This window comes from Chaetomium strumarium (assembly GCF_033439665.1).
Source record: "Chaetomium strumarium strain CBS 333.67 chromosome Unknown B0T15scaffold_6, whole genome shotgun sequence".
Classification (NCBI taxonomy): Eukaryota; Fungi; Ascomycota; class Sordariomycetes; order Sordariales; family Chaetomiaceae; genus Chaetomium; species Chaetomium strumarium.
In genome coordinates this window covers 2200041-2218182 of record NW_026944434.1, presented here as the reverse complement: position 1 = coordinate 2218182, position 18142 = coordinate 2200041, and the positions used below count along the sequence as shown (strand labels likewise).

General features: G+C 57.1%; 7 protein-coding genes across 7 annotated transcripts; 4 read left to right on the top strand and 3 right to left on the bottom strand.

The window, feature by feature from the left end:
- Positions 1 to 846: 846 nt before the first annotated feature.
- Positions 847 to 3725, bottom strand: B0T15DRAFT_276257 (major facilitator superfamily domain-containing protein). The gene is made up of 6 exons (XM_062863520.1): positions 3104 to 3725; positions 2515 to 3014; positions 1870 to 2395; positions 1458 to 1494; positions 1275 to 1344; positions 847 to 1170 (listed from the first exon to the last, which is right to left on the bottom strand). Exons 1-6 carry the CDS (start codon positions 3517 to 3519, stop codon positions 1007 to 1009), a joined length of 1713 nt encoding a protein of 570 aa, XP_062719263.1. The 5' UTR covers positions 3520 to 3725; the 3' UTR covers positions 847 to 1006.
- Positions 3726 to 4896: 1171 nt separating this feature from the next.
- On the bottom strand, positions 4897 to 6771 carry B0T15DRAFT_540353 (glycoside hydrolase family 5 protein). Its single transcript, XM_062869783.1, has 2 exons — positions 6646 to 6771; positions 4897 to 6584 (listed from the first exon to the last, which is right to left on the bottom strand). Exon 2 carries the CDS (start codon positions 6358 to 6360, stop codon positions 5119 to 5121), a length of 1242 nt encoding a protein of 413 aa, XP_062719262.1. The 5' UTR covers positions 6361 to 6584; positions 6646 to 6771; the 3' UTR covers positions 4897 to 5118.
- Positions 6772 to 7773: 1002 nt separating this feature from the next.
- On the top strand, positions 7774 to 9516 carry B0T15DRAFT_540351 (thiamine diphosphate-binding protein). The gene is made up of 2 exons (XM_062869782.1): positions 7774 to 9215; positions 9264 to 9516. The coding sequence occupies exons 1-2, from the start codon at positions 8042 to 8044 to the stop codon at positions 9299 to 9301; spliced, it is 1212 nt and encodes a 403-aa protein (XP_062719261.1). The 5' UTR covers positions 7774 to 8041; the 3' UTR covers positions 9302 to 9516.
- A 75-nt stretch (positions 9517 to 9591) lies between these two features.
- On the top strand, positions 9592 to 11074 carry B0T15DRAFT_540346 (F-actin-capping protein subunit alpha). Its single transcript, XM_062869781.1, has 5 exons — positions 9592 to 9784; positions 9855 to 9873; positions 9935 to 10193; positions 10253 to 10390; positions 10443 to 11074. Exons 1-5 carry the CDS (start codon positions 9728 to 9730, stop codon positions 10789 to 10791), a joined length of 822 nt encoding a protein of 273 aa, XP_062719260.1. The 5' UTR covers positions 9592 to 9727; the 3' UTR covers positions 10792 to 11074.
- Positions 11075 to 11404: 330 nt separating this feature from the next.
- On the top strand, positions 11405 to 12402 carry B0T15DRAFT_276152 (putative membrane bound hemo protein). Its single transcript, XM_062863519.1, has 4 exons — positions 11405 to 11499; positions 11585 to 11757; positions 11879 to 12005; positions 12085 to 12402. The coding sequence occupies exons 2-4, from the start codon at positions 11642 to 11644 to the stop codon at positions 12253 to 12255; spliced, it is 414 nt and encodes a 137-aa protein (XP_062719259.1). The 5' UTR covers positions 11405 to 11499; positions 11585 to 11641; the 3' UTR covers positions 12256 to 12402.
- A 994-nt stretch (positions 12403 to 13396) lies between these two features.
- B0T15DRAFT_401368 (uncharacterized protein) lies at positions 13397 to 14143 on the top strand (the record flags this gene model as incomplete). Its single annotated transcript, XM_062865104.1, has 1 exon — positions 13397 to 14143. The coding sequence occupies one exon, from the start codon at positions 13397 to 13399 to the stop codon at positions 14141 to 14143; it is 747 nt and encodes a 248-aa protein (XP_062719258.1).
- A 383-nt stretch (positions 14144 to 14526) lies between these two features.
- B0T15DRAFT_276129 (thioredoxin-like protein) lies at positions 14527 to 16149 on the bottom strand. Its single transcript, XM_062863518.1, has 3 exons — positions 15710 to 16149; positions 14999 to 15617; positions 14527 to 14817 (listed from the first exon to the last, which is right to left on the bottom strand). Exons 1-3 carry the CDS (start codon positions 15882 to 15884, stop codon positions 14640 to 14642), a joined length of 972 nt encoding a protein of 323 aa, XP_062719257.1. The 5' UTR covers positions 15885 to 16149; the 3' UTR covers positions 14527 to 14639.
- Positions 16150 to 18142: the final 1993 nt, after the last annotated feature.

Below are 18142 nucleotides of genomic sequence, written 5' to 3'. Positions count from 1 at the left end.
ACCATCGGCCCCCAGCTCGACTCCAAACCCATGGGACAGCGAACGCCAAGATAGGCTGAACGGTGGGAGTTCCATATGGTGGGTAAAGGTAGACATCATTGCACCAAGTGTTCAAGTCCCAAAAGGCCAAAACCATATGTGAGTTGATCCTGTTGATTTGAGCGCGACGTTTTCGCGGGGTCAGGGACGGGTAAAATCGGTAAGTATCCCGTACAGGTATACAGTTATACAGTAGGGATTACCTTCGGTACCGGACTCGAGGAAATACAATGACCCGTGAGCTTATCCGTTGCACCCGACCCCCTGAAGTCCCGTTGCAACAACGTCTCTGCCACCTCACCGCGAATCATTGACGGCACAGCTCAGCACAACCGAGACACGGACATGGATGATCTGTTCTACTTATAATCAATGCCTGTGTGACCCCGGAGGCAATATTAGGATCAGGACGCCCTGCCAGACCGATTGTCGGTCGGCTGAGATATTTGCGTCTTCGACCTCGCCGTATGTCAGCGAGAACCCCAAGGGCCGCATCCGTCGTGTTCGAGGGAGCGACCGACTATCCAGAGAGTCCTGGAGAAAACACACAAGATAACCTAGCCCGCTTCTACCATGCACCCGTACACGTAGCGGTAGATAAACCGGTCAGCCTAAGGCGGCGATCAGAGTCCGGTTGTTCCGTCTGATGTCTGCCTTCCTGCCCACCGTGTCCCGATCTGTGAAGGCCCCGGTACCTCAACCGAGCCGGTACCAGCTGATCTCTCAGCCAATATCGCCAACAGCCGGTAGGGGCCGGCAGACGACCCGGGGGTGGGAACCACAGTGGTCGATCGGATCGGCTCCCGGCTGACACCATCTTCCCCTGGTGTAGATCCTCGTGCCTGCACCACCGGCAGACCACAGCCGGGCGCAGTGCAGTGCAGCCTTGGACACGTCTATCTCTGGTCATGGGGCTGGTTTCGGACCGGTGTTCCCGTGTTTCCACCCCGATGTGCCCCCCACGCTCCTATGCGGTGGTTGCAAATCGGCTCCTGGCTCGTATCCTCTTGCCATAGCGAAAGAAGATGTAGGGGAACGGCATCAGCGCCAGTGTTATGAAGGCAACGAGCCCCGTGGCCCACTGAAAGCCAAGTTTCTCGTACATTTGGACGCCAAACAGAGGGAATGCGGCTTGGGCAGCGTCAGCTGTATGGTCTGGTGACTGCCTCTAACAGGGGAAAGAGGCATTGGTCACGGCGCGTAGGTGGGTGTATGGCAACCAGAGCAGAGCTTACCTGCGAAAGTACACCTAACCAGGGCATTGGACGCCAGAGCGCTCGCCGCGTACCGCGGGTATGCGTCGACCTAGACCGAAGCCAACTCGTATCAGCATCCATCCCATCCAATGCTTTCCAGGCCGGAACCCGAGCCCCGGTCCGCGGGCCTGTCTGTGCTCAAGGAAAGTTGGTTAGACTCACCAGAAAAGTGAAAACTCCCGTGAAAGCGAGCGACATCCTGCAGGAGAAGCCACGGTTAGCGACGGGTAAGCGCATGAGGCTCGAAGACGGTCGGATATGCGAGCTGAAGGAACGGGCCAGGATGCCCTGGATACCCCCAGACAGCCGTGACCTAAACAGTTCCCAAAACAAAAAAAGCGATGAAACCGTGGCGTCAGGGCGTTGACGTGGCTGTTACAGCGTACTACCTGAATTACGAGCCATCAAGGGAGATCTCCAGGACGGATGCATCATCCGGACCACACCCAGGGACGCTGCCATGGCTTGGAGCCTCCTGAACCGGAAAATGCACACAAACGTCTCCCTCCCCTGTTGCTCCACAAGCAAATTCACAGCAAGCAGCGGAAAATCCAAGGAACGCTCTTGCACTCACCCAAGACCAAAGACGCCAGAGCCAATGATGGGCACAATCCAGTGCACTTGCGGGTATGTGGTGAAACCAAACCAAAACAGGCCACCAGTGATCAGCGGCGCGCCGAAGATGACGGGCGGCAGCTGGTCCTCGGGCTCGTCCTTGAACACGCCCGTGTCCTTGAAGCGCTTCTCCCTCAGGTGATGCCGGAGCTTCGTCCAGAACGGCGTGCTGAGGCAGGCGATGATCATGGCGACCAGCAAGCCCATGAAGGTGAGGCCGATCTGCCAGAGGTTGAAGCCGTGATTGGTGCTGAAGATAAGCGGGAAGGCGCCGAAGAAGAGGTAGAGCAGGCCCAGCAGGACGGCCGTGTACAGGTTCAGGATGACGGCCATGGGCTCGAGGAGGAGGATCTGGAATGGCCGGAGAAGCGAATAGGCAACTGTCTTCGCCACCGACCTGTTGGTCTTCTCCATGGGGGCGCGCCACCTGTCATCGCCGGTTGCCTTCCGGATCTTTTTCGCTTTGTTTCTCAGCAGCACCGGATCTACACAGCGCCTCGTCATCAGTACCAACACACACTCCCTCTCCTTCTATTGTTTTCCTGGATACCACTCAAAACAAAAACCAGCGAAAAGACCCAAAAAAGGAGAGAGAGCCACTCACGATAAGTCTCCGGCACGAACAACGCAATGCTCAACAACAGCACCCCGGCCCAGATCAACAAGACATAGTGCGTCCACCGCCAGCCCGTATACATGTTGATCAACCCGCCGATCAGGGGCCCCGTCGACGGCCCGATGAAGGGCGCGAGCGAGAACATGGCCATGGGCGCGAGCATCTTCTCGCGCGTAAACAAGTCGCCGACGGTGCCGCCCGACACGGAGAGGAAGGCGCTGCCGGCGAGCCCTTGGAAGAAGCGGGCGATGATCATGGTCTCGATGTTCTTCGCGACGGCCGAGGGGATCAGCCAGATGATGAAGCCGGCGAAGGAGGCCAGGTAGATGGGGCGGCGGCCGTAGAACTCGGCCAGCGGCGACCAGAAGGGCCCCAGCGCAATGCCCAGCACGAACGTCGACAGCCCCAGCGTGGCGACCAGCCGCGTCGTGTGAAACTCGGCGTTCATCTGCGCGTAGGTCGCCGTGTAGCTGGCCGACGCGTTGGTTCTGTTGTGTTTTTACAAGTTGGCAGGTGAGCAACAGCGTAATGGGGTGTGTGAGAGTGAGTGAGTGAGTGAGTTGAGAGTTTTGCTTACACGCAGAAGGAGCCGACACTGGTGATGCAGATGATGAGCCACTTGCGCCAGGCCGGAAAGCTGCGCGGACAGAGCGGGTCGCTGTCGCCGCCGTCCCAGCCAACCTCGTACGGGTCGTGGGCTTCCGCGTTGGGGTGGTTGTATGGAGCAATCTCCCCTCCGGCGGCGTCCTCTTCCACGTCGTCGACGCCCCATCCATTGTTCGAGCGTTCGCGCCGCAGGCTGGAGGCCGTCTCATAGCTCAGCCGGCGGCTGTCGGGACCGGCGCGGATCGGCTCAAATCCGGTCTCTGTGCTGATCTTCTCGAGGACTTGTTCTGTTTGTTGGCTTCCTCCCTCCTGGGTCTGGGTGGTCTCCCTATCCGAGTTGTCCGTGTTATGGTTCCCGAAGTCGGGTTGCCTCTCTTTTTCCTCCATCTTTGTCAATTGGCCCCGAGTTTGTTGACTTGGTTGTGTTCTGAAAGTGCCGATGATCCTCCGGTTATATCATGCCCGGGGCCCCGGTCAGTCGAATTAAGCGGCTCGTGAGCTGTTCAGCATCACTGCGTGTTCCTGCGACACCTACGAATCCAACCGAGGTGAAGTCACAGAGCAATGCCGCCAATAATCAACAGATATCCAAAGACGGCTGGAGGCTGAAGGAACCATAACGTCTTATGAGCGAAAACTGGCTCCCCGGTGTGCTTAGTGAGTCTGACTGATCCCCAGTTACATCGTGGGGCTCGTTAGTCCATCTCGGGGATAAGGGGCTCGCTCAGAGTTTGCCCCGAGGAAACGGCTTGTAAAGTTACAAAAGACGGGGCGACTGCTAGTCTACTGTGGAGAGCCAATGCTCATCATGACGGACTCCATGTGTATAGCTTCAGTCAGCAAAACCTTTCTGGTTTTTACATCCAAGTTACTAAGCCTAGCGTTAGCGGTCGTTTTGTTACTAGGTAAAATCCATGACAGCTTCTTGCTCTGCTCGGTGCTGGTGAGGGAAAACGATGTTCCTCCCATAGTATTCATCAGCAACAACATACGTAAGATGGGCTCGTCGGATCCGACATGGGCAGCTCTGAAAAGGGGACATGGGTTGCGGTCGGTAAACCACTCTCTCTAGCAAATGGCAAGCAGGCATTCAAGAGAAAAAGCGGAATGCGGAGGCAGCGGGCCTCCACTCTTTCAAAGACGGCACATGGGACCAGGGGTGTTGCGGCACCGACAGCCGGTGCTGTGCATCCGTATCCGTTGAGACATTACGCAGTAATGCAGGAGGAACTATACTCAGTACTAGTATTCTCTAGGTTGGCCGAGCGTGCCGAGTTATCCCCGCAACATGCTAGTACACGCTATTAAACTGCTTACTCATTGTACAGCCCGGGTTGGCACACTTGCTGGTGTTGAACGTTGTGTGTTTGTGCGATACTCGCGGTTCGTGATCCAGTACCCATGCAGCATTCCCGTGGTGTTACCGGTGCTGTTGGCAGAAGAGCGAGACAGATTCCGTCATTGCACTGGTCTTGGTCCCGGACCGAGACCGTAAGCAGTCGGGCAAAAAGGAACGAGGTACAGTAGTACCGAGTTCGGCATGATTCCCTTTATTAATTGCCCGAAAACATCATGGGATTTGTTCTGGTTTCTGGCATCAGACTACGCATACAGAAAGTCTATCCTAATCTGTTCATCCTATACGGAATAAGCAACCTCCTGGACATACCTTAGTGTAGTCTGCCTCCCCCGAGAATTACCAGTGCCATCACTTCGGGATAACCAAAAAGAAAGCAATTACTCCTAAACGCCGAACATTGCCAACAAGCATGTGCCACTCTCCTCTAGTAAGTCTCCGACAAATCCGAAAAGCTCGGGATCTTTGACAAGTCGCAGTCAAACTCCCTCTCATACGCTTTGGCCGGCAGGACGCCAGCTTCAAGCCCCTTTTTGTAGCTCCACTGCGGCCTGCAGAATAATAAACAGCCAAGTCAGCAACTTCAATCCCGTTGAAGCAATCGCAGAAAAAAAAAACGGGGGAACAACTCACGCGTCCTCGGTATCCCAAACCCAATAAAACCAGCCCCATCCCTTCTCGAAGCTGTGCATCTGCGCCTCGGCAAACATCTTCAAGAACTGCTTGTACGAGTCGCTCCATTGGCCGGCGGGGGCATTCGCCTGCTCACAGCTGCACCGGTTATCCTGCGTGGGACACCTGGGCGTGGTGACCTGTGAGCTCTTGTCGCCCTGCAGCAGCGTGCCCGTCCAGCGATTGCCCCAGCCGACGTTGGTCAGGTGCTTCGCGCAGTCCGTGTCGGCCTGCGACCACTCGGCGATCAGCGTCGGGCCGAACCCCGTCGACCGGTCCATGCTCTCGAGCGTCTGCTGCGTCCAGCCCTCGCACGCGTAGCGGATCTTGGCCGAGTGGTTGAAGACGATCTGGTTGGTGTTGAAGATGACGTACTGGTGCACGTCGAGCGCCGCCTTGTCGAGCCCCGCCAGCTCGCCCTGCCAGTTGCCCAGGCCGCGGAAGCCGTCGCCGAAGACGACGATGGCGTCGGACACGCCGTTCTTGCGTACCATGGCGTGGGCGCTTTCGGTCCAGGAAAGCACGTCCTGCGTGGGGAGGAAGGTCATTTTGGGCTCGTTGGCCAGGCCGTAGTGGCTGATGATGTTCTTGTAGCGCGGCTGGGCGAAGAACCTGGAGAGCCGGTCGTGGATCTCGAGCGAGCGTTTGGCGTTAAGCGCCCCGTCCGTGCCGTTCAGCCAGCCGATGGGGCCCAGCCGGCCGCTGTGGTTCCAGCCGTTCTGGCTGCCCGGCAGGCCGTGCACGTCGAGGTTGACGCGCAGGCCGTAGCGGCGGCACCACTCGATGGCCCGCAGGAGGTAGCGCCACGACGTGCGGAAGAGGTACGGGTCTCCGTCGTAGGTCTGCACGGCCCAGTAGGAGAAGGGGATGCGGACGTGGTCCAGCCCGGCGTCCCTGATCTGCCGGAACGTGTCTTCTGTTACAAAGGTCGCGTAGTGCTTCTCGAGCGTGCTCTCACACCGCGATGCCAGGTACGCGCAGAGCGTGTACTCGTCCACGATGCCCATGCGGAGGTCGTAGTTGAAGAGCGAGGGCGTGATGAAGGGTTCGAGGGAGAGCCAGCCGCCCACATTCACGCCGCGTGCCGGCCGCTTTGCATAGTCGCCCCAGTCTTCGTCCAGCGCCGGCACATTGTCGTTCGCCTTCGCCGAGTCATCCCAGGTCGAATTGAGCCCCATGATCGGGAGATCGCCGACCATCTCGTCTGTGTAGGTGAGGTTGAAATCTGCCGTGTCTTGCCAGGTGAACGGATTCAGCCACGACGGCGCCCCCTGCGGGATGCTGCTCGGTGAGATCCCTAGGCTATCCGGACTGCTGCCGCCGTCATCTCGCTTTTTGTCGCTCGACCCAGCTTTGGGGACTTCCACGGCGGCCACGATAATGACGATGATGGCCAGGACAGTGCAGACACCAATCAGTATCCCTAACGCAGTCAGTCAAAACCCATTTGCCCCTCTCAACCGGGGAACGGTGGGCAGACTCACGAAGCTTCTTCTTGTCCTTATGCCACGGCACCTTGCCCCCCTGATATAGCGCCTCCTTCTCCTTCGCGACGCTGTCCACACTCCCTCTCCAACCACCCCTCAACCCCGTCCACCCCTTCCCGGCCCCTCCCGCTCTCCCCTCTTCCAGCACCGCCCCGCTCACCACCCTGCCACTCCTCCTCTTCTCTTTGACCGGATCCCGTTGTCTCCGGTTCCCGCCCTCCGGCGGCGACACGTCTACAATATCATACCCCCTACTCCTTTCCCTAGTCCTGGGCGGCGATGCGTCCACAATGTCATAACCCCTGCCCCTGCCCCTCTCCCTTTCCCTTTGCCTCGCTCTTTCCCTCTCCCGTTCCTGATCCTGCCGCCGCTGTTCCCTCCTCAACTCCCTCTCCTTCTCGTCCCTCCTCTTGCCGTTCCCGCCCTGCCTTTGCTTCTGCTTCGCATTCTCCTGGTTCAATCTCGCCAGCGCCGCCGCCGAGAGTACCTGTGACGGCCCGCCGCTGCCCGTGCCTTCAGACGCTGGGCCGTCGCGCGGAGCACCGCCGGTACTAGGTTGGCGCCTCTTGCGGCGTTGCTGGTGATAGGCGTGGGCGTCTTCGGCGGCGGAGGAACTTCGTCTGTGCCGTCGCTCACGATCGCGGTGTTGGCGACGATCGTGGGAGGGAGAGCGGGGCATTCCTGTTTCTATCTCTTCCGCTTGGGCCTATTCTTTGTAGGGATGGAATGGAATGTAGCTAGCGCATGTGCGAGTCAGGAATGCATCGTGGACGGGTATGGGCGGCAGAGTAGTAGTGTTGCTATCCGGAGTAACGGTTGCGCAGGCATACACAGTTTGCAACTGAAGACAGATAAAAATGTCGCACGTCGCAAGTGCTGCCACGCGTACACATCTCTGATTCGTTGGTGGGTTTGCAAACTGTGCCTTGATCCTGCGAAAGTAAAGAGTGGGCGGGTGTTGCCGGGCAACGATAACTTCTGCCGGGCCTCGCGCCGCCAAGAGCTAGAAACGAGCCAAACGTCATCGTGATGGAACCACGGGGAACGTGGCACATGTGGGGAAGTGACACAAGCTCACGATTTGATCCGGCGTTTTTTTACTTGTAACAATCAGCACGTTGGGGATCTCGTCGTATGGCTTCAAGACCGCTTGACCCCAGTGCTTGCATCAGTTGGATGAGATGGTCGGGACCTTAACGTAGATCCGAGGCGGGGCCCCGCGCTTTGCCCAGGAACATGGAGGCCGGTCTAACAAAGCCGTCGCAAGCCGACACCATGCTCATCCCCCTTCCAGCTTCGGTTGCCGCTCGTTCACGACACCTAATCCTCCAGGCAATGCAGAGCGAAGTCTCATGAGATAGAGGCAGCATAGGCGATCCGGAACTCCGCGAAAATGGCAGGCACATCAATCCGCACCCTGTCGAGGGTATTGACTCGAGGGTCGTCGCTCGCTTCATCCACCCCGGCACTTGTCTCGTCTCGACGGCAGTATTCGAGCCACCCTCCCAATGCGAGACTCAATCTCCCGACCGACTACTCAACTACTCCTCTACTAGCACACAGCTCGCAGTCAGCGTTGAGCAACCCCGAGCTGCCACCCGAAGCCCGCAATGGCACCACAAAGCGAATGAACCTCTTCCAGGCGGTCAACGACGCCCTCTCCATCGCGCTTGCCGAAGACGAGTCCGTCTTGATCTTTGGCGAAGATGTCGCCTTTGGCGGCGTCTTCCGCTGCACGGGCAAGCTTGCCGAGACATACGGGGGTGCGCGGGTGTTCAACACGCCGCTCACCGAGCAGGGCATCATGGGCTTCGCCATCGGCGTGGCAGCCGAGGGGATGCGGCCGGTTGCCGAGATACAGTTTGCCGACTACGTCTACCCGGCCTTTGACCAGCTGGTCAACGAGGCCGCCAAGTTCCGCTACCGCGACGGCGCCTGTGGGCGGAGCGCTGGCGGGCTGACCGTCAGGATGCCGTGCGGCGGTGTCGGCCACGGCGCACTCTACCACTCTCAATCGCCCGAGAGCCTGTTCACGCACATCCCTGGTTTGCGCGTAATCATGCCCCGGTCGCCGCTCCAGGCGAAGGGGCTGCTGCTGTCCGCAATTCGCAGCAACGACCCGTGCGTCTTCATGGAGCCCAAGATCCTCTATCGGGCAGCGGTCGAGCAGGTCCCAACAGCAGCATACACACTGCCTCTGTCCAAGGCCGAGGTGCTGAAGGAAGGGTCCAACGTTACCATCGTGTCATACGGTCAGCCGCTCTACAAGTGCATGGCGGCGCTCAAGCAGGCCGAGCATGATTTCGGTATCTCGGTGGAGTTGATCGATCTCCGGACCATCTACCCCTGGGACAAGGAGACCGTGTTCCAGAGTGTTCGGAAGACGGGCCGGTGTCTTGTCGTCCACGAGGCCATGATCAACGCTGGTGTCGGAGCCGAGGTCGCTGCGGCAATCCAGGAAGATCCCGAGACGTTCATCAGGTTGGAGGCGCCCGTCGCTCGGGTTGCTGGGTGGAGCATCCACACTCCGTTGTTGTACGAGGCGTTCAATGCGCCCGATGTCGCAAGTAGGTCCCCTCGTTGTTGAGGTGTCACGGCGGCGCTGACTCGACCAGGAATATATGACAATCTTAAGAAGGTATTGGAGTACTGAGTTGGATATAAATAGATGTCGATGTCAAATCAGAGCAGGCGTGGCGTTGATGGGCGAACCGGCGCATTTCGGAGGAGAGCGGGTTCTTCTTACTTTGGCACATGTTCATTATCTGCAAGAGCTGCAATCGGCTGTCTCACAGTTATTTTATGTGTTGCTTCGTCCGACTCTGGTGCCTTATGGAGAAGTTGATGAAATGATGAACTCTTGCTGAACTCGGGCCGAGCTTTGCAAGGGGCAGACCATTACCCCTGCCGCTCTTGCTTGGCATCCCGCTTGTGCCCCGCATTCTTGGTTGAACCTGGCAGCTTGCCGTGACCGCCAGCAACCGCACGAGCGTCCGCTTTGGCAACCCGGACGTGACCTCGCCCAAGCACAGAGCTCGGAGATTATTCACACCATTGTTCCAGTCCTCCCACCGGGAATATGTCATCTCACAGAACAATCGTCTCCTCCTTCGTGGAGGGAGCTCCTCCAGGAGAGGTAGGCCTTGTTCTACCCAACGAAGTGCAAGCTGCCAAACAAACCATCGGTACTAACAAGCTCTTTCTAGTTAGCAGACGTCCTTGCAGGCATGTACTTCAGTTTACGACTCCTTCCAGGTCCATAGTCTAACCCGACGCCCATTTCCAGACATCAAGACCCTGACGATCTCGAACCCAAGCCTGGTGAACGAACTCGGCCCAGCGTTCCAGAAATACAACGAGGAACAGTTTGCGACGGTCAAGCTCCCGGGGAGCAGCCAGCAGGTCATTATCAGCTCGCACAGCTCGCTAGGTGGCGGCCGCTACTACGATGTCGAGAGCTCTTGTAGTTTCGCGTTCGACCACACCACACAGAAAGCTAGCGCGGTCGAGAGCCACGTTCTGGACGGTGCGCAGGCAGATCTAGCGTGAGCCCTTGGAGTCTTGGAAGATGTTGGGAACGAGAAACTCAAGCTCCGTCATCTAGGAAATCGGTGCTTAAGGGGCTTTCCACCTACGTCAAGGAGCACTTTACGAACGCAGCGTACGGTGCCTACCCGATAGAAAGCGACTCGAAAATTGCGATCATTATCGTCGCAAACAAGTACAGCCCGAATAACTACTGGTACGGTCAAGCGGCGCCGCCCACGGCCTCGTAAACGCTAACCGGGAAGCAGGAACGGGCGCTGGCGCTCGCTCTACATCTTCGATCCGGCCTCGAACTCCTTGGAGGGCTCCATCAAGGTTGACGTGCACTACTATGAGGATGGCAACGTCCGCCTCCTGACCAGCAAGCCCTTGACCGCATCCGTCTCATCCGGGACTGGAGCCGGCATCGCCAAGGAGATATCGACGAGCGAGAAGAAGTACCAGGAAGAGCTGAACAGGAGCTTTACGAGTCTGAGCGAGGGCGCCTTCAAGGCTTTGAGGAGACAGCTTCCGGTGACGAGGCAGAAGATTGAGTGGGACAAAGTCGCGAGCTACAGGCTGGGACAGGACATCGGCGGTGGAGCGGCGAGGAGATAGCACAAGCTCTCCTCTTATTAGTCCTAACCAATGTTTTGTCGTTCGCCAGTTGGGGGAGTGCTAGCATGGCCATGCAAAGAATCTACTTCCTACATACCGAGAACTCGAGGAAAGAAACAACTGCGATGCTGTTTATCTGTACGCGAAGTGTGCGAACACTCCAATCAGATTTGAAGATAAGCCATCAGCAAGTCTCGATACACTACGGATGAGACCCCGAATCAGTGCAGCGGGGGTTGCAACTCAGAAAGTGCGGCCGGCAAGCAGGGGTCGGAACCTTCCCGGATAAAGGTCGCCGCACTCGTCGCGGAGAAGCGAGGAGATCACCAGCGAACGGCCTTTTGGAAGGCTGACAGCGTCTTCCTGGCTGACACTGCAGTTGTCAAGCACAGAAGATGAGATGGGTCCGCAGCTTCCGAATCGAACGACTCAGGCCTCGGACGAATCAGGGCCTGGATAGCCTCATTTTGGTGGTGGCTGATTGGTTGTTGCAAGTGCCAAGCGGATATTCACTCGGGGTCAGACTTCCCGTCCAGGGGGGAAAGCTGGCCATTGCCGGGCGCCTGCCCTTGTCCGGATTGCGAGCGGCCCGGAACCTTGACCTCTTTTTCCATTCCGCCCCTTTCCTTCCTCAGCCGTCTTCCAGTCTCTCGTCGTCGCCGCCTCGCCGTAGTCCATCACTTGTCGTGACCAGGTCTCCGAATTTTGGTACGCACTGCTGCTAAATTGCTGGTTTCCACGGCGCCTATCAGTAATTGCGCGTTTCCGCTAACAGACCAGCTGTCCAAGAAAGTAAAAAAAAGTCAGCCGTTTCGAAGACGATAAGCTTTCACCGACAACCACAGTCAAGATGGCCTCCAAGGAGCTCACGTACCAGGACGTTGCCGAGCACAACACCAAGAAGGACCTCTACGTCGTCATCCACGACCAGATCTACGACTGCACCAAGTTTGTGGACGAGCACCCGTAAGTGCCATTCCGCCCGCCGCATATCGTCTTCCGAGAGCGGTACCACCATCTCGGTTGTTCCCCGCACTAGCCGGGCTGCCAGTAGCAGCATGAACCAGCACAACTAACAATCCAACAGCGGTGGCGAGGAGGTCCTTCTCGACGTCGCCGGCCAGGACGCCACCGAGGCCTTTGAGGATGTCGGACACAGCGACGAGGCCCGAGAGACGCTCGAGCAGCTCAAGGTCGGCACTCTAAAGCGCAACGTAAGCAACCCTTTCCTAGGGGCACAGCTGTATAACACGTGCGGTGGGGAACAATTTGATCGCTGACGTGTTTTTACAGCCCGGCGATCCCAAGCCCAAGACGCCCCTCCCCGGCGCGGTTGCCCCAGCGGCCAACAATACCTCTGCCGGCTTCGGAGTCGGTCTGTACGCCGTTGTGCTCATTGGCGGCCTTATCGCGTACGGTGCCTACCAGTACCTGCAGCAACAACAGGCTGCACAGAGCGCCTAAGTTGTCTTGCGTCGAGCACACGGATTGCTATTGTGCTGGGGGGTTTTTGACTACTTGATGCTCATGGCGTTTCTGGGTGCTACCGGTGTTTCTGCACTGTGCCGAAGGAATCATGCATATGGGAATACGCTAGCGTCCGTCTGGTCTTTTGGGTCAACATGGGGTGCATCTCCGGCGTGCATCCACCGACGTGTGGCCGGACAGGGGTGATGGTTACTTCGTCATTCAACCACGGAACGGCCAGCTGGAGGGATGGATGATGTCTGGTCAGCTTGAGCCTGATGTTTCCGGCGTTAGAAACGAGAAGACGAGCGAGTTAGCCTGCTGCTCTCCCATCGTACGACGAGAACGAGCTGACGCGACTGCATGACTGGAATTGGCACACATAGGTTATAGATTTTTGTAATGATGCGAAGTTGGTGCTCGTTTTTGGTATGGTCAAGAAGGTTACTTCGTAAGCCATCGCGCACAGTGCACGCTCTTGCCCAGCAATTGAGGTCCGGTGGCGTCACCTTAACGAACCCAGCGCTACAGCACCATTGTAAACATGCGCATGTCAACATGCTCAAAGCGTAGTGATTGAACCATGGTTCTGAATGATACAACCTCAGTCTGCACTCCTGCCTTTAGTTCAACTTCTTCTCACATCTGCACACTCTGTTCTCAAACAATTCACAGCATCTCTCGGCGAGATCCAACAATCACATTATTGGTGTATCACACCTGTCATTCGGATACGTACATATCTTGATCCATTTAACCGAGGTGTATCATTCCTGTCGTTCAGACACGCGCACATTATTCAGTTAACCGAAAAGATGTCCACGGATAACCGAGCCCCCGATAAGCCCGATAACAGCTCCACTCATCTTCCAGTCGACCCACAGCTACTCGCAACGCCGCCGGCGCCATCCAAACCAAGCGATGCCGAGTTGCTGCAACCTCCGCCGGTTCATCGCAAAAGGACATCGCAGCTGTCAGCGCTGCGAAAACCGTGGATAAAGGAAAGTCGCGACCATCGTGGCTACCACCAGCTGATTTCACCATGGCCTCAGCATTTTCGCTCGGCGTCAAGCGCAGCCTTGCGCCACCGTCGCCATCGCCGTCGGTCGGCTCAACCACGTCGGCCGCCGCGGGCAACATGACGCCCCGCCGAGACCGCGACACGCCGAACATTGTCTACTCCCAGCCCGCGGCCACGGGCACGGGCGACAGCGTAATCTCGCAGATGGCCTACGCTGTCCGCTGGCTGCGCGACAAAAGCGAGCCGCAGACCTGCGTGGACGTGCTCGGCTACCTGTCGTACACCAACCGACCCGAGAACGAGCAGGAATTCTTCGTCGAGCAGATGCGCCGCAACCCCCAGATCCAGTGGATCCCGGACCCGGCGCTGAGCGAGCAGACTTGGCGGTCCGGCACCTACGTGCACCGCCCGACGATCCCGGACGTTCGGAACAAGACGCAGCTACTTGCGTACTTGCAGAAGAAGACGGATGCGAGCGGAGTCAGCGTCAAGGACCTGAAGGACGGCTGGCCCGACTGCGAGGGGGCCATCAACGAGCTGGAATCGGAGCACAAGTTGCTGGTGGTGCGCCACAAGAAGGACGGGGCGCCAAGGATGGTCTGGCTGGACGACCCGAGCCTGCACCACGAGGTGGATCCGGAGCTGAAGCTGATGTGGTCGCGCGTCGAGGTGCCCAGCACGGACACCATTGTGCAGCGGCTGGTGGCGGCCCAGCAGAAGCCCGCGTCGGAGGACCCCCAAGTCAAGGCGGCGCAGGCACCCAAGGAGGTGAAGAAGAAGAAGAAGGCCCCGCGGCGGACGGGCAAGTCGACCAATGTCCATATGGAGCACCTCCTGAAGGATTACAGCCACATGAAGCGTTGAGGGCTGAGGGTGGCCTTGGAAATGGACACGTCAGGGGCTGGTCAGGTCAAGGCACTGCGAGAGGGTCCATGCTGTGTTCTTTGTTTTCCTTACCTTTTTAGCATCGGGTCGGCGTTGGTTGGGAGTGGGAAACGGACTTGGGTTGCACTCTACGGCAGCGGCGCGGCAGCATTGCATCGGTTATTCGGTTTACTCTGGCTAGAGTAACTGGTTTACAGGGACACAAAAGCATAATCGGTGATTCCATAGGGCAATCCAAGGGAATTGTCATCAGGCGTCGATTGTTTGGCTTGCAGAGCTATACGAATGTAATCATGGAAAATGGATGGTCATCGGCTTTCCAACGGACGGCTCAACCTGCGCTTTCAGGGTTAAGCAGTGCATCAACTGAGAAGAAGTTTCCTTCATCCTTTTCCGTCCAGGACTCAAGAAGAGACAGACGCCAAAGAAGATTGAAACTCGCTCCATGTCGCCCCAGTCCTCAAACGCTACCCCCCTACCGGATTTCCGTCGACTCTTTCTGCATTCCCCCATTCGTAACCGTAGGCTGCTCCTCCCGTGTCGTAAGCCCATCCAAGCTACTTCCCTCCTCGTTCTTCTTCCCCGACTTCGTCGCCCGAACCTTCTCGAAGATCCGTAACCACACATCTTCTCCCTGCATCCCGCCAACTTGCCTAGAGTTACGCATCCAAGAACGTCAGCCCATATGTCCCTCTTCCATCGCACAGCACCGTCCGGAAAAGAGAAGAAGACTTTCACGAGGTTCTGGACACACACACACACACATAAAAGAACGAGCGACAAAAAAAAGGGCGAATGAGGAGGCGGGCCCTGGGGTTGAAAAAACACACATACCACCGCCCCTGCACGACGTAGCTGGGCACGGCCGTCATGCCAATTTGCCGTGCCCGCGCCGAGGACTCGTCCACTCTCTTCGCCAGTCCCCGCCGGGCCGGGCCCGTGCCCGACCCAGGTTGTCTCCTCCCTGCTTCAGGATCTTCTTCGTCTGCCTGTTGTTCAAGATAGGCGAGCGCTTCCTCCTCGGAACCGACAAGCCCGAGCGTGACGGCTGCGCGGGCGAGGAAGGCGCGCGAGGAGAGGTCCTGCCCCTGCTCGAAGGCGGAGGCGAAGAGGTGGGCTATGGTGCGCTCTTGCTTGGTTTGCTTGTAGGTCAATAGTGGGTTTGTCGTCGCCGTGCTGTTGTTAGTGGTAGTGGTCGTAGCGGTGGTGGTGGCGGTGGCGGTGGTACTGGTTGGTTCAAGACCTGGAGGCGAGGGAGAGGAGGAGGAACGGGTATCATCATCATCCTGCTCCATGGCCAGCAGGATCAGCTTGTGCGAGTCCCGCGAGTTCCCGGATTTGCCCTCCCACCGGAAGTCGATGCCGTGCAGCGCACCGAGTCGTGCAAGGCGCTCGAACATGACGGGCGCTCGTGGGCCGTAGATGGCGTGCAGGATGGCGCCTTTCTGGTAGGCTGGCATAGCATGAAGATGGGTTAGCTGGAGGAACGAGGAAAAGAGTATACCGGGTCAACATATGTCTTGGAGAATTTATGCGCAGTCTTACCGGAGGTTTTGGCCGTGGGCCACAGCATGAACGGCTTCCATGTGAGCTTGAAGTCCACGGCGGGGTGTTGCGCCGTGTAAGTGGCTATGGCTTTTTCGAGCGTCTTCTTGCCGATGTAGCACCACGGGCAGATCGTGTCTGAGTAGACCTCGATTTCGAAGGTGAACTCGGCCATCTTGTTCCGTCGCCTTGGCGTGGGATCTCGTTGCTCATCAGATACTGATCAGCCTTGGTCACCAGCGGTCCAGGAGGAGAGGCCGGCCTCCCGTTGTCTGTTTCTTTTAGTGGCTTGCTGTCATGGCTCGTCGGCTCGTGGTTGGGATCGCGAGGAAGTCGTGCATAGGAACAAGGGAGGGGAAGCTAAATCTGCCTCGGGGTGAGGGTCTCGTTTTGACTCTTCCGACCACCCATCAAGGTACCAGGGACGGATATCTGCGGCAAAACAGGCACGCAATAAGCCCACCGCAAAGATTGAGTCGAAAAAAGGCAATCTTCCTGTAGGTGGGTAAAGCAGTGACTAGGTTGGTGAAGAGATGTCGCTGGTGCTTCACACAGCAGACCTCGGTCCACCACACGATGAGAGAAGCAACTGAGGATATACGGAGGGTATAGAAAGAAGGAATGGGAGACCCGCAATGCTCTACCAGATGCGATCAGGTTCTCCCGTCACAACATTCCTTCATGTCTCCACCTTTAAGACGCAGAAATGGGTGATGGATTAGTGATCAAAAGAGCACACAACAAGCCGGGCCTCATGTCATGCGCCATTCGAGCACATCTGCTTTCCGTATACGGGATTGTCTCCCGATTGGACGTAGCAGCGAAACTGTTTCTATCCTGTTACTTACAAAGGGAGGACGGCGCATTTGGATTGGAAAGGGGGAGTCAGCATTATCTCGCGGTCATCGGTTTTGGAAAAGCACCTGAGGACACAAGGCAGAGGAAGAGGTCTGACAGGAACATGGTATGTAGGCCGTAGCACTGGCTGTAAGAGGAATACCAGTAGAGCGTGACTGTGGATCCCGACCCGCGCTGTTGACTGGGAATCTGATGGTCAAGGCAAAGCTGTATCCACATGCCCGTCTGCTTTTCGGGTACCGTACCGAACGGAAATGCCTAACCCATGTATTCCTTGCTTATCAGGCAGGCGGTTGAACGGTCGACTCGCCCTTGCGAGAGTGCTTTGCGTCATATCCCCGGCTGCCTTGCCCTCATCCTACAAGGAAACTATTCTCTACGTAGAAACGGAAAGTTTGCCGGAGGGGACGGGCAACACTAGGGTCGTCGAGTGTTGTGGACCCCAAGTCTAGGAGCCTTTAGGACTTTAGTCGACAACGGTTAACAACGGCGTTGCCGCTCGAAACATCAGGAATGGAGGGGGTGACCTGATGGTTTACGACTCGGAATTAAGGTGATTGTGTATAAATTTCAGCCTTCCAAGCCCATGGGGGACGGACCTAAGGAAGAGTATGCTTTACGAAATGATCTGAAGAAGGTCAACTGGAGCCATTCCTCTGTTGCTCAAGTTCACCACCGATCGTAGCCTGTCCTGCATGGAACGTTGAATCCAAGACGCACTTCAACGATTCACGGAGACGGTAGTGGGTATGTTTCGGGTGCTATGCATGAAGTCCACCTTGATACTGGGGACGGGGCACCGGATCGGGCCCGCAGGATCGGACGAATCTCGGGTAGAGAGGATAGAGCGGACTGCAGGTTGCAAGATGACGTGAAACGACCAGTTGCTAACCATTGCACAAGATCGTCCAGAATGGAGTTAATAATAAATGCACGGTCATACCGACAAGATCGCGCTGACGCATCATCTCCGCTCCAGCGCTGCCGATCTCCGAGATTGGCTAATTTTAGATGCTCAACGTTCTGACCGAGCGATGTCCAGAAAAGGGAAGAGGAGAGAGAAGACAAGATGACGAACCAAGGACGGAACTTAGAGCTCTCGCACTGGATGAAATTCATATGCAAACGGTAGTAGATATTGGTAGTTATTTGCCTGGTGCCTATAGGTAGTTTCGATGGCTTTGATGTGGATGATGGACACGCGGGCGTCCGGTCCTAACCACGAATGCTAGGTAGGGTACCCTAGGCTTCTATAGAACAGAGTAGGTAGCTAGAGTGGAGATGAGCGCGGGTGCAAATTCATCATCGGGAACATGCGGTCTGCTGGCCTGCCTCTGAGATTCTGAAACAAACAACCTTTGAAGGAGTGTAGTTGTATTGTATACACATGTACATACGCACTGGCCGGTCCATAGCAGCATGTTGTTCACCGGCAAATCCGTCCTCGGAACTTGAGCTGCATACGGCGTAGTGCCTGTTTGGCGGTAACTTGCGGAAACCGATCGAGCACCGAGAGCTGCTCAAAATCAGACCGTAATCCACAACGGGTCAAGATGAAGCAGCTGATGAGGCCGG